General features: G+C 41.6%; 1 protein-coding gene across 1 annotated transcript in view; it reads right to left on the bottom strand.

Annotated features, from left to right (window-relative positions):
• LOC122538902 (bifunctional heparan sulfate N-deacetylase/N-sulfotransferase) overlaps positions 1-7483 on the bottom strand; it is a gene marked incomplete at its 5' end in the record, with an annotated part of 73837 nt that extends 66354 nt beyond the window's left edge. The window contains one exon of the mRNA XM_043673398.1: positions 7281-7483. Within this exon, the coding sequence (XP_043529333.1) occupies positions 7281-7483 (203 nt within the window). The remainder of the gene's footprint in view (positions 1-7280) is intronic.
• Positions 7484-13988: the final 6505 nt, after the last annotated feature.

The following is a 13988-nucleotide window of genomic DNA, read 5'->3' as shown; positions in this document are numbered from 1 at the left end:
ATGCATATTTCCATAGGCCTGGAAGAGCAGTCACGTCGGAAACCAACGCCGGCAGATACATATTTATTTCGAACGGAAATCCGTGAAGTCCAGCCGCTGTCGCTCGTACGTCATGTCTCGGGGACGCAGGAACAACCGTCACGACGAGCACACGTACGAGAAACGTCGTGTATTTATGGCGCCGCGCTCTGTGTCGCGTGTGCACCCGGCTTGACACGACTGTTACCACGCGTCGTTAATGACTTCTGACTATCTGATTCCCAACGGGATAAAACTAAAATTCATCGTCTGAAATTACGTGTCTCGAACGGTTGCCACGATACGCGTGTGCGATCCTACGTGATCCCTATATTAGCGTAACAGATGGAAGCGTTTAGGGGTAGAAAAAGTTGAGGACTTATTTTTTTAAGAAGAGAAAATTAAATCTTGGTGGCCGATGTTCCGTCATCCACGCCTCACTACTACACTCGCCTCGCTTAAATCAACACACACGCGCGCGCGCGCGCATGCATACTACACTCTAAGCCAAAAGACAGTTGACAACGTTTGGAAGGTTCGAATGAGTCAGTCGTAAAAAGGAATCTTTCGAGACAACAACGTTACACGCTTAATGTATTAAATATAACAAAAATTATTTGTAAAAAAATATAATAATATAGATAATAATATAATTATATATAAAATAATAATAATAATAATAATATATAAAATAATAATAATAATAATAATATATAAAATAATAATAATATAGTTATATATAAAAAAATATAATAATATTATAATAGTATAAAAAAAAAAGACAAACCCTCCTAAGACGAACATTTGAACTAATTAGTATTCGTAAAGGGATACTAACGCCGTGGTCAGTAAATTTCGTCTTGGAATTTTGGTACGGAACGGTGAGTCGATTTTCAGATAATTTCTGCGATTGTAATTGCCTTTATTTTGCGTAATTTGTAATTTGTATTATCAAAATTTGTAATACTTTCGACAGAAGCTTTCAAAATTTGCTTACAATATAATATATAGAATGAATGACCGGCTAACGAATAAATCGGACCACGACGCTGTGTGTAAGATTTGTAGAGTTCATATAATCATAATGTTATTTGAAAATTACGCACGAAAAATATATAAATCCATTCTCGTTGATTTTTTAAATATTTAAAAATAATGACAAACACAGTGGATGATCGGTTAACGAACAATTCGGATAGCGAACAACCCACTGTATAGAAAAGACAAGTATCCATTCCCGATGCGTTATTAAACTCTACTAATTTTACCTCCACTCTACGACGACCGATAATTCCACGCAAAGTAAACCTTCAAGAACAACACCATTTCGCAACAACCGGTCATGTGCGTAACATTCGATCCTGGACACTGCACACCACTCCGAGTTTCCATCTCGGATCGCAGCCGTTCGTCGTTTCTGTTTTTCCTTCGAGCTCCAGGCTACGCCTGGGATCTATATATCAAGGACAATGCGAAACAGGGGGTGGAAGGAAGGAAAAAAAAGATTGATGCGCAGGGAAACGAGACGAGAGGAATGAAACGGCCGTGTGCGTGTGACAAAAAAGAAAAAAAAAAAAAAAGGAAAGAAAAAAAGAACAGAGACACAGAGAAGAAAAGGAGAAAAAATATACGGAAGAGAGGGTCGATCGACGATTCCACCCTTCTGGCGACGCGCGGGAACGTTTACCCTCTGCCCGCCGTCGCCTCGTGTCGATGTCACGAGTAACGAGTGTCGTGGTGCAGACTGCATTAGTACCGGGCCAGAGAAACCTGGGATAAAAGAGAGAGAGAGAGAGAGAGAGAGAGAGAGAGAGAGAGAGAGAGAAAGAGAGACGGAAAAAAATAACGACAAAACGACGCCTGGGACTCGATCGATATCGCCTGATACATTGTTTTCGGATAAGAAACGGGATAGCTGCGCGCGTATACCACACCTCGATGAAATAGCGCGTGCCACCTCTGTCCGTGACACGTTTGATATATCGGATTATACGCGGCTGTTTAAACAAGAGGAATGCATAAATGATAAATCCGCCGGCCAGTTTTTGTCTTACGTCGCCGGGCTCGCCCCCGGTGGTTTTTTTTTTTTATCGAAAACGGCTCGTGTTTACGGAGGAGAGCGGCCATTCCCGAGACAGATAGTCGTCTGCGTGTTACGCGCGATTCGATTCCTTTTTTCCCCTCCCCCTTTGGCCTCGATTGGCCGTGGTGGCTTACTCCGACGCGTCTTCGCGACCACGCGCCGGTAAAATGATTAATAACAACGTTTGATGAAACCAATGTTTACGGAATGGTACGGGTAATCGGTGTAATGGATGAATTGTTGTACGTGGCAGCGTTGGACGAACGTCGGCGCGTGATGGATAGAGTTGTCTGGCTACGATCGGAATTATTCTACTCGACACACGCCAGCCATACCGCGCTCTTTCTCTCCCCCTCTCTCGCGGTTTATTTGTTTCGCTTTTACGAAACTCTGTCGCGCAGAGTTGTAAATACGCGTTAGGCTACTGGTTTACGGGGAGAAAGAATTTTCCACTTTTTTTAAGCTCTGAGAAAATTCTTCGATCGCCGAGATTAAAAAAATGAAACGTAAAGATCGCTTGTAATGAGCCAAAGCTTTATATACAAGGGTATTCAAAGCGTCTTCCCTTCGTTGGAGCAGACGCAACATTCACAGGTAGAAATTATGCAAATGATGTATGTAGAGTATCAAATTATCCTGTTATACGTCGTGTGGCATTTTCTATTCATGGTTGCAATTTACCTGAATTATTTATTACCAGCGAGTAAATTAAGCTCGTCAACTATTCGCGCAAGTAGATGTAAAATTACATTTTACACGGAAATTATTGATTTGGAAACCTATATGGCGATTAAACATTACTGATGAATAATACAAACTCCACAGGTACTAGAACGTTTATACGATATCTTGTTTGACAATGAATATTTCGATAGACGTGAACGTGCACACGTAAAAATTGTTATCACCATTATTACGAGAATTTTAATTGATTGTAAGCATAAAGTAATCGTAATATGGCTGCGGGTCGTACAAAAAAAATTATTTGATCACGTAATATATTATACATTTGTCTGACCATAGACAGTGTCAATACTATTTATCACCTCGACGCTTTTATTTTCGTCGAAAATTCCAAATTTCTTATGTCCAAATGCCAAAAATTACGCGCTGCGACAAAAGTCGAACCACCTCCTCCCCCCTCCAAAAAAAAAAACATACCAAATGTACAGAAAAAATGTACAAGAGGCACGTGTGAAATTTTAACTTGCGCTGGCAACTGGTTCGCGGACCATAACGAGTGACCGAACTGAATACGCAATAATTCGTCGCTTTCTTTATGAACTCGTCGATATATCACTGGATAGAAATTATTGAGAGGTAATAAATTTATCATTCGTTTTGCCTCGATTACATTTAATATACTTGATATACTTGAAAACTGAGAAAACGTTGCAATTTGGGAACAAAAAATTCTCGACCAGCGCAAGAGGGTTAAAAGAATCTCCTCTTGCGGACGTAGAAAAACTTTCGAAGCGTTATTTATTTAACAAACACGAGCGTTCGAGCTGCGGTGTGGAATAGATGAATCCGGTTGGATCTTGGACCCGGTGGAAACGGAATTGCTTGGTCAAACACAGAAGCGATTCAATGGGCGCAATCTCCGAAATCAAAATTTCCCTGGCGCGGATGAATGTTGTGTCCGGCGATGGAGCGGCCGCTTGGCTGGCACGATGGCTCGCGTCGGCCTCGATTATCGATTATGAAATTGCAGTGGATAAAGCAAACGAGAGGCTGGGCCCGGCCTTTTCTCTCGCTCTATCTCGGCCGCGCGAGGGGTGGCTCTCGGTGGCCGTGTTAGTCAGACGTGTACAGGTGCGCCGCGCCGGTTGACTTTCCGATTATCGGATGACAGGTACGCGACAGTGTGCGTGTGTGTGCGTGTGTGCAACGCTCGAGCACGCGAGAGATCCAGCGTGTGTGTCCCTCCGACTTACACCATCCCTTTGTCACGCCATCCGTTCGCGTTATACCACCATCACGGTGGTTCGTTCCGCTGCAACACACCGTTCTACACCGTGAATACACACGGACAGAGACCGCGCAACATCCTGCGCTCTCTCTCTCTCTCTCTCTCTCTGTCACATCCTCTGCCCTCGTCACTTTATCCACCTATGACGCTTCATCCAATCCCGCGCGAGGGATGAGTGTATCGTTATCCCAATCTGTCCTCCTCGTGTGTTTTGCATCCGTTATTTTCTTGAGGGATGCCGCGAGTTTCACCGCAAAAATTTCACTTGTTATTATTCCTCGGGGCGTTTGAGATTTGTTTTTCTTTTTTTTTCTAAAGAGAAGCTAACGAGCGTTTCAATTTGGAGCGCCAAGATGAATTTGGAATTGGTCATCCAATTTCCAAAAAAGAAAGAAACGATCTTTCAATTTCCCCCATTTCTGAGTTCCATTTTCCATTTGTAATTTTATAGAGTAGAACGTTCAATATCCCATTTGAATATTCTACTTATTTAGGTCTGAAGGCCGTTTCTAATAACGAAAGTGGTCATATAGTCCCGCATTCGTGTAGCAAACTGGTCGTGTTCATGGTAATTTGTCGATGTCGCCGAGGCTCGGTCAGCCATAATATTGCATTAGCCGGTCGTTATTGCACGATTATCCAGGAATCGAGTGAACTGGCGGTGGCTGTTAACTCGGCTCGTATTAGGGGCTTCCGCGGCGTTGAATTCACCCCTTGTTGCACCTTTTTCTCTCTGTAATTTTTCCCCCAAAAACCGCCGCGAGCGGCTGACAGATCGATTTTATAGGCAGTTCGTTCCCTTTATTTTTTTTAGTTTACTTTCAGTAGAAATCGCTTCTCTCGCCTTTTTATTAATTTTCTTTTTTCTTTTCGGAATTCTCAAGCTGCCTTTACACAGAAGTATACTCAACCTACAAGTTATGTATTTTCGAGCGAAGCAGCTTTTTTAAAAAAAAAATTGATCTCTCAACGAAAGAGAGTCGTAAAACGAGGCACGTTTCAATTTCACATTAAACACAAATTCGTGTTACGCCATGTAATTGGATCTAATCTTCTTGTCGTTTAATGCGTGGTAATGAGATGCACTCGCGTACCACGTGCATTTCAATAAAGTGTCGTTTCGCTGTTATTCGATAATAAAACGGATAAATGAAACGTAAAAATCAAAGTGCAATTTCATTGCCGTTTTAAAGTCGTGGATCCCGGTGCCCGACGAGGTTAATAATTGCGAGACAACACGCGAACAGGTTGGAGAACGTCTTGAACAGCGAATTACGCCGAGTTAAGATCAAGGATCTTTAAACGCGCGGCCACTTAACGTGCGTAATTTTGTCGCGATTAACTCGAACGAGTTAAACTCGGCCTCGTTAACGGCAAAATTCCCCCAGTTTTCTCTCTCTCTCTCGTCGCGAATTGCATCCGTGTCTCTCGTAAACTTCCAATCGTGACGTACTACGAACGCGCGATCGATACCGGCGCACTTTTCACCGAATTTTTTCAACACCCGAATAATATCGATCACTAACGAAAGAACATACCGAAGTGTGATCACCGATTTTGATGAAATTTGGTATAAATGTAGTTTTCCAACAAAATATTTGACCCGTGTTTTTTTTTTTTTTTTTTAATTGACAATCGTCGACGATGAAACTACCCTCAAAGTTAGGGGTGCGGAACATACATATTTTGTCAAATATCTCGGGAATGATCAAAGATACCGTTTCTGCGTAAATTGATGTAATTAGTATTTTTTTAACGACGAATCTAACGGCGCATAGTATTTTGCATTTTTCTAAGATTCAATAGTGTTAAGTTCTTTTTCATAACGCCTGGCTAAAATTATCACGGAGAAAAAAATTAAGAAAAAAAAAAATGGAAATCGCTATTAGAGAGATAATATGTGTAATATCTCTTGCTATCAAGAGAAAGAGAGAAAGAAAGGAAAAAATTCGCGCGAAACGCTAACGAGAGAAAGTTTTTTCAATCGCGACGAAAACAAACGTATCTTGCTCGGCATAACAATGAACTTCGCTAGTAAAAACTTGCCTGTGATAACTAGGGAAAGCTGTCTATAGGAAAATATCGTTTGGTCTCGATGGAGTTGCTCGATGCTCTCTCGTTCCTGTAATTCTTCCTTCCTAATCGTGAAAGAATACTGAAGCTGTGGATGTTCGCGACTACGATACTCTACACTAGTCCCAAATTAGTTGTCACGTTTGTGCATTATTGATTCGATTTGCTTCATTCACTCGATGTCTAAATATTTGGTAATGATAGTAAGTCGCCAAAAGAAATCATTCGATCGTCGTTTATTTATCAAGGTAGACTGGTGTCGAAACGATACTAATTGAACATTTTCAAAAGTACACCAGCTGTCATTTCAAATGTGTGTGCAGAGTTGGATCGTGCGTAATATTGTTCCGCAATTTTTGGCACAGCTTTACAAAGGCGACAAACTGGTGCTATATTTGCTGCATCGGAAGAATTTAACATGCATCGTCGAACTGTATCCCGAATTGTTTATGGAAACAAGCAAAGCCTTTTTAAAGGTATCTGGGCAATTCAACTTTCAATGTCAATTGTCAAAAAATTGGTAAATGGGCGGGCGAAAAAGCGATGTTTCTCAAAACTTGGAGAAAATTAATTTGAATCGTCACTTGGAAGTATATCGTAAAGCTTGGTAATGTAAATGTGCCCAACCTTACACAGGAAAAGAGAAGGGAATAAAAACTTATATGGAAAACATAACGACGTAACTCGTGCAAGATAATGCACGTGAAACAAAGAAAAAATCAGACGTGAAAATCGCCTGTCACACGTGAATTCCTGTATCGCACGTGAACCTGACGAGCTGCAAATTAAAGCTAAAAACTGTTCAAACATTACTTAACATTGAATTATTGTTAAAAAAGCTTCGTTGAAGCTTTCCAAATTTCATCTACTACATTTCGCTCGAATGTAACGTGTGACAACTATCGTCGGACAACATTTACACATCGAATGTGACAGCTAATTTGAAACGGGCAGGGGAGAGTGTATCACAGCGTAATTCCGTGTAATTGAATAATTTCAGGATTAACGCTCAGACACCGAAGGCTAGATCAATTCTGGCTCGCGTGTGTAAATATTTCGCGTTTATTGCTATTAACGTTACACTATAAATGTAAATGCTTCATGGGGAGATGAAGTGTGTTGCAAGATACTCACTTGATTCGATTGGAGACGAGCAGTTCCGCTATGTTCTTCCCCAGCATGGAGTAAAGTGTTTCGACGAAGACCAGAACTTTCGGATCGGTCCTCAAACGAGCCTCGCTGCGATGATCCGGCGCCGAGGGCAGCCTCGTTGCACCCCTCAGCGTCGAACACCTAATCGCTGGCTCTGGTCTAGTGTCTCGACGGATCAGGCTGAAAAACAAGACGGAGAATTTTCAGATGACAATTCGCTTAGAAGAGAATAGGAAGTGTAAAAGTGAGTAGAGCATTGGATCACCGATTAATTTCTCTGCTATTTTTTTGCTCTTTTATATCGATAGTTAATATAGTTGGGTAAACATATTGATTTAAGATACTTGCGATTTCTTAACCGCATGCGCCGGCTAGCTGATTGCGGACCGTAACGAGTGACCAAACCGTATACAATAATTCGTCGCTTTCTTTTTGAACTCGATTCGGCATGATATCGCTGGATAGAAATTATTTCGAAGTAATAAATTTATTATCAGGTTTGCCTGGGTTATACTTAAGTACACTTAGAACTGAGAAAATATTGCAATTTCGGGGCAAAAAATTGTCGACGTTTCCAGCGCAAGAGGTTAAAAGAATTATTGCATCTTTCATGTATAACGAGAAGCATAATTGTATCAATGACGATGGAAAATTGTTGATAATTCGAACTGGCATAACTTATCCTCACTCTTTTAAAGCTATTTAAAAAAAAAAAAAATATCCTCCCTTTTTCAAAGTTATTTTCGAAGAAAAAGTACTGTCGACTGTCAAAATAAAAACTGTAAAATGAGACCAAATGGATTGTCATACGATTTCTTTCTTTCTTACAGCTTAAATTATCGACAATTTTAATATCTACGGATAGAACAATACATTGCAACGAGTAGTACAGTGTAGTACAAATTTCCGAATTAGAAAGTACACCGTCCCTTGCAAAATCTATCTTAAGGCGTCCGTTCCCTTTTCAAAAATCTCACTTGTACTTAACGTGAACGTCTCGTTATAGTCGGGCGTTCCGAGGCTAGGAACGAGAAACGAGCCATTTTTTTCCCTCGGCTAAAGAACATTAGTGGACGAGATGATGCGCCGGTGTCGGACAAAAGCGGGCCGGATTGCTCCGCTTGGCATGAATCGGACGGCATTTTTACGATTACCGATAATCCGACTGTGTCTCAAAAGAAGCCGGCAAAAGAGATTCGTTTCGAGGAGGAACGATGAAAGAATTCCTTCGTCGGAATCGACCGCCGCCGAGGCTTGAATAACCGCGAGGAGCTTCTGAGGAATGCCGCCCCTTTCAGCCTTTTCCCTCTTCAAAGCGCTCCCCCTTTGCAGCCCGAAATCCCATTGCGTAGGTGAAACCGGCCAAAACGGTATCTGATATACCTTGCTGAAGATCAACGCGATCGTCGGTTCCTTCCGCTTTTTAATATGCAAATCGGTTGATGATAACGTTTGAATCCCCCACGCGGGGGATTAAACTCGCCGTTCAGGTACCGGCAGATTCTTTCGGAACCCGTTGAGCGGATAATAAGGGGATGAGAGGCTAAATAAATTCGTGGGATGTAATAATGCAAGATTGGATTGCATTGCAGCAGACGAAAGTCTGAAGGAAGCGGTAGGATATAGCAGTAAAAGTAAGTCGAACTGTGTGACTTATTTAAACGAGAAAGAGTTAGATACTCGGAGGGTTGAAGTATTCATGAAATCTTATGCTCGGTTAGCTCATCAAGCGATTCAAACAAACTTGAGAAAAATAGTTCGCAGGATCTAATAATAATACGAGAGTGGATTCATTGTGACTGACGAAAGTTTGAAGAGGTAGGATGTGGTAGCAAAAATTGTTGCAAGTCTAATTATGACAAGTGTTTGTGGTGTTTTGTGCTTGATCAGCTTGTTCAAATAAACTTGAGAGAAATAATGATGTAATAATACAAAATAATGGGAAACGAAAGTTCGAAGAAGTAGGATATAGTAGGAAAAAATTGTTGCTAGTCTAATATGACTTGTTTAAATGATAAAGAATTAGATAACGAAGGGCTAAAATATTAATGGGGTTTTATGCTCGATTATTCAGTTCATTCGTACAAACTTCAGAGAAGTAATTCGTAAGATATAATGATACCAGATTGGATTTATTATGACAGATGAAAGTTTGAAGAAGTAGGATATGGTGGGGAAATTTGTAGCAAGTCTAATTGTGACAAGTGAACGTGACATTTAAATGAAGAAGAATTAGATACTTGAGGGACTAAAATATTCACGGAGTCTTATCCTCGATTAACTCATTCAAACAAACTTACAATTAATTCCACGTGATTCTATAAAAATAGAATAAAAAAAGACGCGAATCTCGATTCCAATTTACGTTGGAGATTTAATCCTTTATCCGATACCCTGTCTGCAAATGATGTTAATGTTAACGAAGGAATTGAATTCTATCCAACCCTCTAACGACGAAGATTTCACTCGATTACGGGAAGATCGATATTGCAGTCGATTACAACTTTTCAATCGAATTCCAAAGAATTAACCAGAAAAAAAATTCGTTTGAATCGTTAAATATTACGACTCGTGCTTCGTCTCAGATAATTGACACGCTGACGTACAATTACAACCGCGTTTCTAATAATAAATCTTCGATCGATTCGCATCGGGATCCACCGACAGGAGCAACCGGAGCGCGAGAACACGTTGTTCGGCTTTGGCGGAGCGTTCAGCCGAGCCGGGGCTACATCGTTTTTACATTAATGCGGATCGTCGACGATGAAATGAAACGGACGAAACGTAACAAATTTCCCGTGTCCGGTTCTCCCACCCTCCGCTCCGCGCGGAAACGCTTTAAATCGCGAGAGAACGAGTCGAGAGAACGAGAGGCCCTTCCATTCTCTCTTTTTCTCCCTCATCCCTCTTCGCCCCCTCTTTCTCACGCTCGGCGCAGGCGGAAGCGCTGAAATGCAAGTTTCGAATTGAAACGTTGAAACGCGAAACACGCGCCTGTTTTCCACTCGCAATTCGCCCGACAAAACTCGTCTTTATGTACGTGACCAGCGGCGTAATATCGCGGCTGTTCGCCCCTCCTCCGCGTGCCCGCAATACCCGGAGGAGGTCCGGTTTATCGATCACTCGCCACTCGACTGCGACTTCGTGGCGAAAGGGTCGATGGTCAATGGTTTATCGGGCGAAGTCTCGCGCCTGACGACGTGCTAATTCTATCCCGCATAATGCATCGTGCACCCTTGCGCCACGCAGATGCACAGGCCGCACCGACGGTTGATGGCTGGACGACGAGCTAGATTCTAAGATGGAGAGCTGCAGGGGATGCGTTTCTCTGGCTTTGGTTCTACTTTGTTGGCCAGGACCAATAAACGTGATTTAGGGATCGGTTCAATCCCGGACGTGCCCCAATTTTTATTATTAGGAATTAATAGAAAGATATTTATACCTATGACGTTTTAAATAAATTTAGCAATATTTATTATTACATTTGTTTATTTTATTTATTATTATTACATTTATTAAAATTTATTAAAATAGGGATTAAATGAAGAATAAAAGTCGCCTAATACGACGATGACAAAAATATTAATTATAATAAAATTATATTAATTATAATATAAAATTAATATTAATTATATAAATTTATATTAATATTATTAATATTTTAATATTAATTACATAAAATTATTATATATAAAATAAAAATATTACAATTTACACACTCCAACTACTCGCTTATAATTTTATTTCAAGTGGACGTAGCTCCACTGTTTGTACGTAATTTAACGATCGAAAACACTCCTCGATTAGTCAGATTTCCAAAAAACAGAAGAAGAAAAAAAAATTGAAGAGAGACGACGACGAGGGGGTGGTTCGGGTTGGCGCGCCATCGGCCGGAAACGCGAGAATCGCCCGAACTTCCGGAGCGATCCGGAATGGAATCGAATCGCCGCGGGCGAAATCTACATCCATAATCGGCCGGTATGAAATTCAAATCGAATCTTTTGTGCGACGATCCTCCCCCCGCCGCCAACCCCTCGCCCCCAGCGAAACTTTCCGCTAAACTTTTCCCTTGAAAGAGGAGAAACGCCGCGGAAAGTATGCGGCGTGCACTTCGGCGGCCCGGCATTCACCGCGTCGCGAACTTCGAATACTTGAAATACTTGAGGCACTTCTTGCCCCCGGCTGAATCTAGAACGCCCTCCTCCCCTCCGAACGAGACGTCGTTCGATACACCCTTCCGTCAGAGGCTATTGCCATCTCGCGAAAAGAAGATTATTAATACCTCAGTTGTGAACAGATTCTTATATTCTCTCCCCTGAATTTTTGCCTTTGGACAAAATGGACACACGCACGGATACTGTCCGAAGCACGAAAATTTGTTCCGCTCGCGAAGCATTTCTGGGATATTTTAGGTTTACAAAGCGAGGGAGAAAGGAAGGTTGCATTCTATAATTAATGCTGGTAGGGGGCCCAGTCTGTAAATTCAGATTTTGCAAATCTCTGTCGATCGGTAGAAGGGAAGACGAAGGTTTAAACGTTTGTACTTTTACGAATATAATTTTGCATCTGTTTATTATTATTGCGGTTGGTGGTATATCCTCGCTAATCTCTAACGTTCCACACGTTAAACGCAGAATTACATGATAACTGGCGGTATTGTAACATTACCTCGTTTCCATGAATAGGTGGCAAGAATGCTCGTACAATCCTGGCTAATTTTATCCCAAACAAACCATTCAACCCGCACGATCAGTCGAACACACTTGTCCGTTACAGAGATCAAAGATTTTTCTTTTAATTGAAGCAATTCCGATTGAAATTCCCTTAGTTAGTATTCGACAATCGCGAAGTCGTAAAATTGCAAGGACTGACTAATAGTCAATTTTCCGACTATTAATTCCATCTCGTCAAATTTCTAAAAAAGCCAACAAAATTCCACGTAGATCAGAAAATCACACGAAACTATCTATCTCGTGACCCAAATTTTATTTTTAAAAATCTAATTTAATCATTCAATTATTCTAAAAAAGAATTTGCATATTCGTCGATACGTGTCGATCAGAAAACCATGCGAAACTATCCATCTCGTGATCCAAATTTTATTTTTAAAAACCTAATTTAATCATTCAATTATTCCACAAAAGAATTTGCATATTCGCCGACTCGAGTCGATCAGAAAACCATGCGAAACTATCTATCTCGTGATCCAAATTTTATTTTTAAAAACCTAATTTAATCATTCAATTATTCTACAAAAGAATTTGCATATTCGCCGACTCGGTGTCTCGGTCGAAGCAAATGTCGAAAAAAGAAAAAAAAAAAAAAAAAAAAAAAAAAAACAAGAAGGAATGAGTACAGAGCTTTCACAGATCAGGGGCCCCATAAACTCTCGGCAATGCCTCGAGTTTGATACACGGAGGCAGCCTCCCTCGAGTTTCTCTCAAACTCGATTAAAGGAGAAGCAGGTAGCCTTGATAAAAGCTCTCGGAGGCCTGGCTTCATCATAGCCGGAAAGATCCACGCGGCTGGTGTTCACGTGTAAGCTTTCGAGCAGGCCACTAATCTGGTCCGATAGAGAGAGAGAGAGAGAGAGAGAGAGAGAGAGAGAGAGAGATACGGAACGTCATTCTATCGTGCATCACGGTGTGGCCTGCACCTACTCGGGTAAGCCTATTAGCGTTGCAGGCTTATTAGTGGGTGCCATCTGACCCAAATTCCACGTTTCCACCGGGCCGGACCTCGTGGACACTGGCTTAATTCTAATTTACGATAATAGTATATGCGAGATCGAACTCGCGAATTTTTCATTTATCCGCCGGGGAAGTAGGATGGGGGGGGGGGGTTGTGCGGGAGAGGAGTCGGCTTGATGGAGAAGAATTGGCAAAAGCGTTACGACGAGAATATATTCGTTAAACGAGACACGCGCTCGCTTTTCAGTGCGGCGTTCCACCATGGCGGAAGCTCTTTATTATCGTCGATGATCGATCGCTCCTGCTTTCCACCCGTAATTGATATTACCTTGATATTACCTCGAGTCGAGCCGCCTTTTGCTTTCTCCCTGGCCTCCCGGCGATTTTTAACGAACGCGGACAGCTCTTCTCTTTCTTTTCACGAGAGGCAGAAGAACCGAGGTATCCGGTGATCGTCGAATTTCGGATGATCGTGGATAATAATAGATCTCGATTCTTTGACACCGACGTCAAAGAGGAGGGAACTTGGAGGACGAAATTTCGAACAAACTTCAGAAATGCAGATACTCGGCTATCTTGTCCAAAGAAGCGTCGAAATTCCTCGTCGCTCGCAGTAATTTGCAAGAAACCTTGTTTAAGAAACATTTACAGAAACTCGTTCCATTGTCTGTTGACTAACGAAAGTATAACAGCGACTCGTTCTTGAGACTTCAGGACACGAACGATTCGTTGTGATTCGTCGCATGGAATTATCCAACGTTCAAAGTCTATTTTCTAATAAAAAAAAAAGACTGACCTTCGAACTCGAACTCGAGGATGACTGGATGCCTCTAATGGATGATCGGAATTATTCAATGCGTGCCTTGGCGAAATCCAACGTTCTTGGCTCGCAACATTCATCACCAATAGTGTGATTACTTAAGATGGCGGATCAACGGAATACCAGCCTCCCGAGTTCTGCATCAACATCTTTGTAAATCTCCGGTAAGAGTTTCCTTCG

Source organism: Frieseomelitta varia, unplaced genomic scaffold (genome assembly GCF_011392965.1).
Source record: "Frieseomelitta varia isolate USP_RPSP 00005682 unplaced genomic scaffold, Fvar_1.2 scaffold_182, whole genome shotgun sequence".
Lineage (NCBI taxonomy): Eukaryota > Metazoa > Arthropoda > Insecta > Hymenoptera > Apidae > Frieseomelitta > Frieseomelitta varia.
The sequence above is the reverse complement of the archived record's forward strand: the minus strand, read 5'-3'. Positions and strand labels throughout refer to the sequence as shown.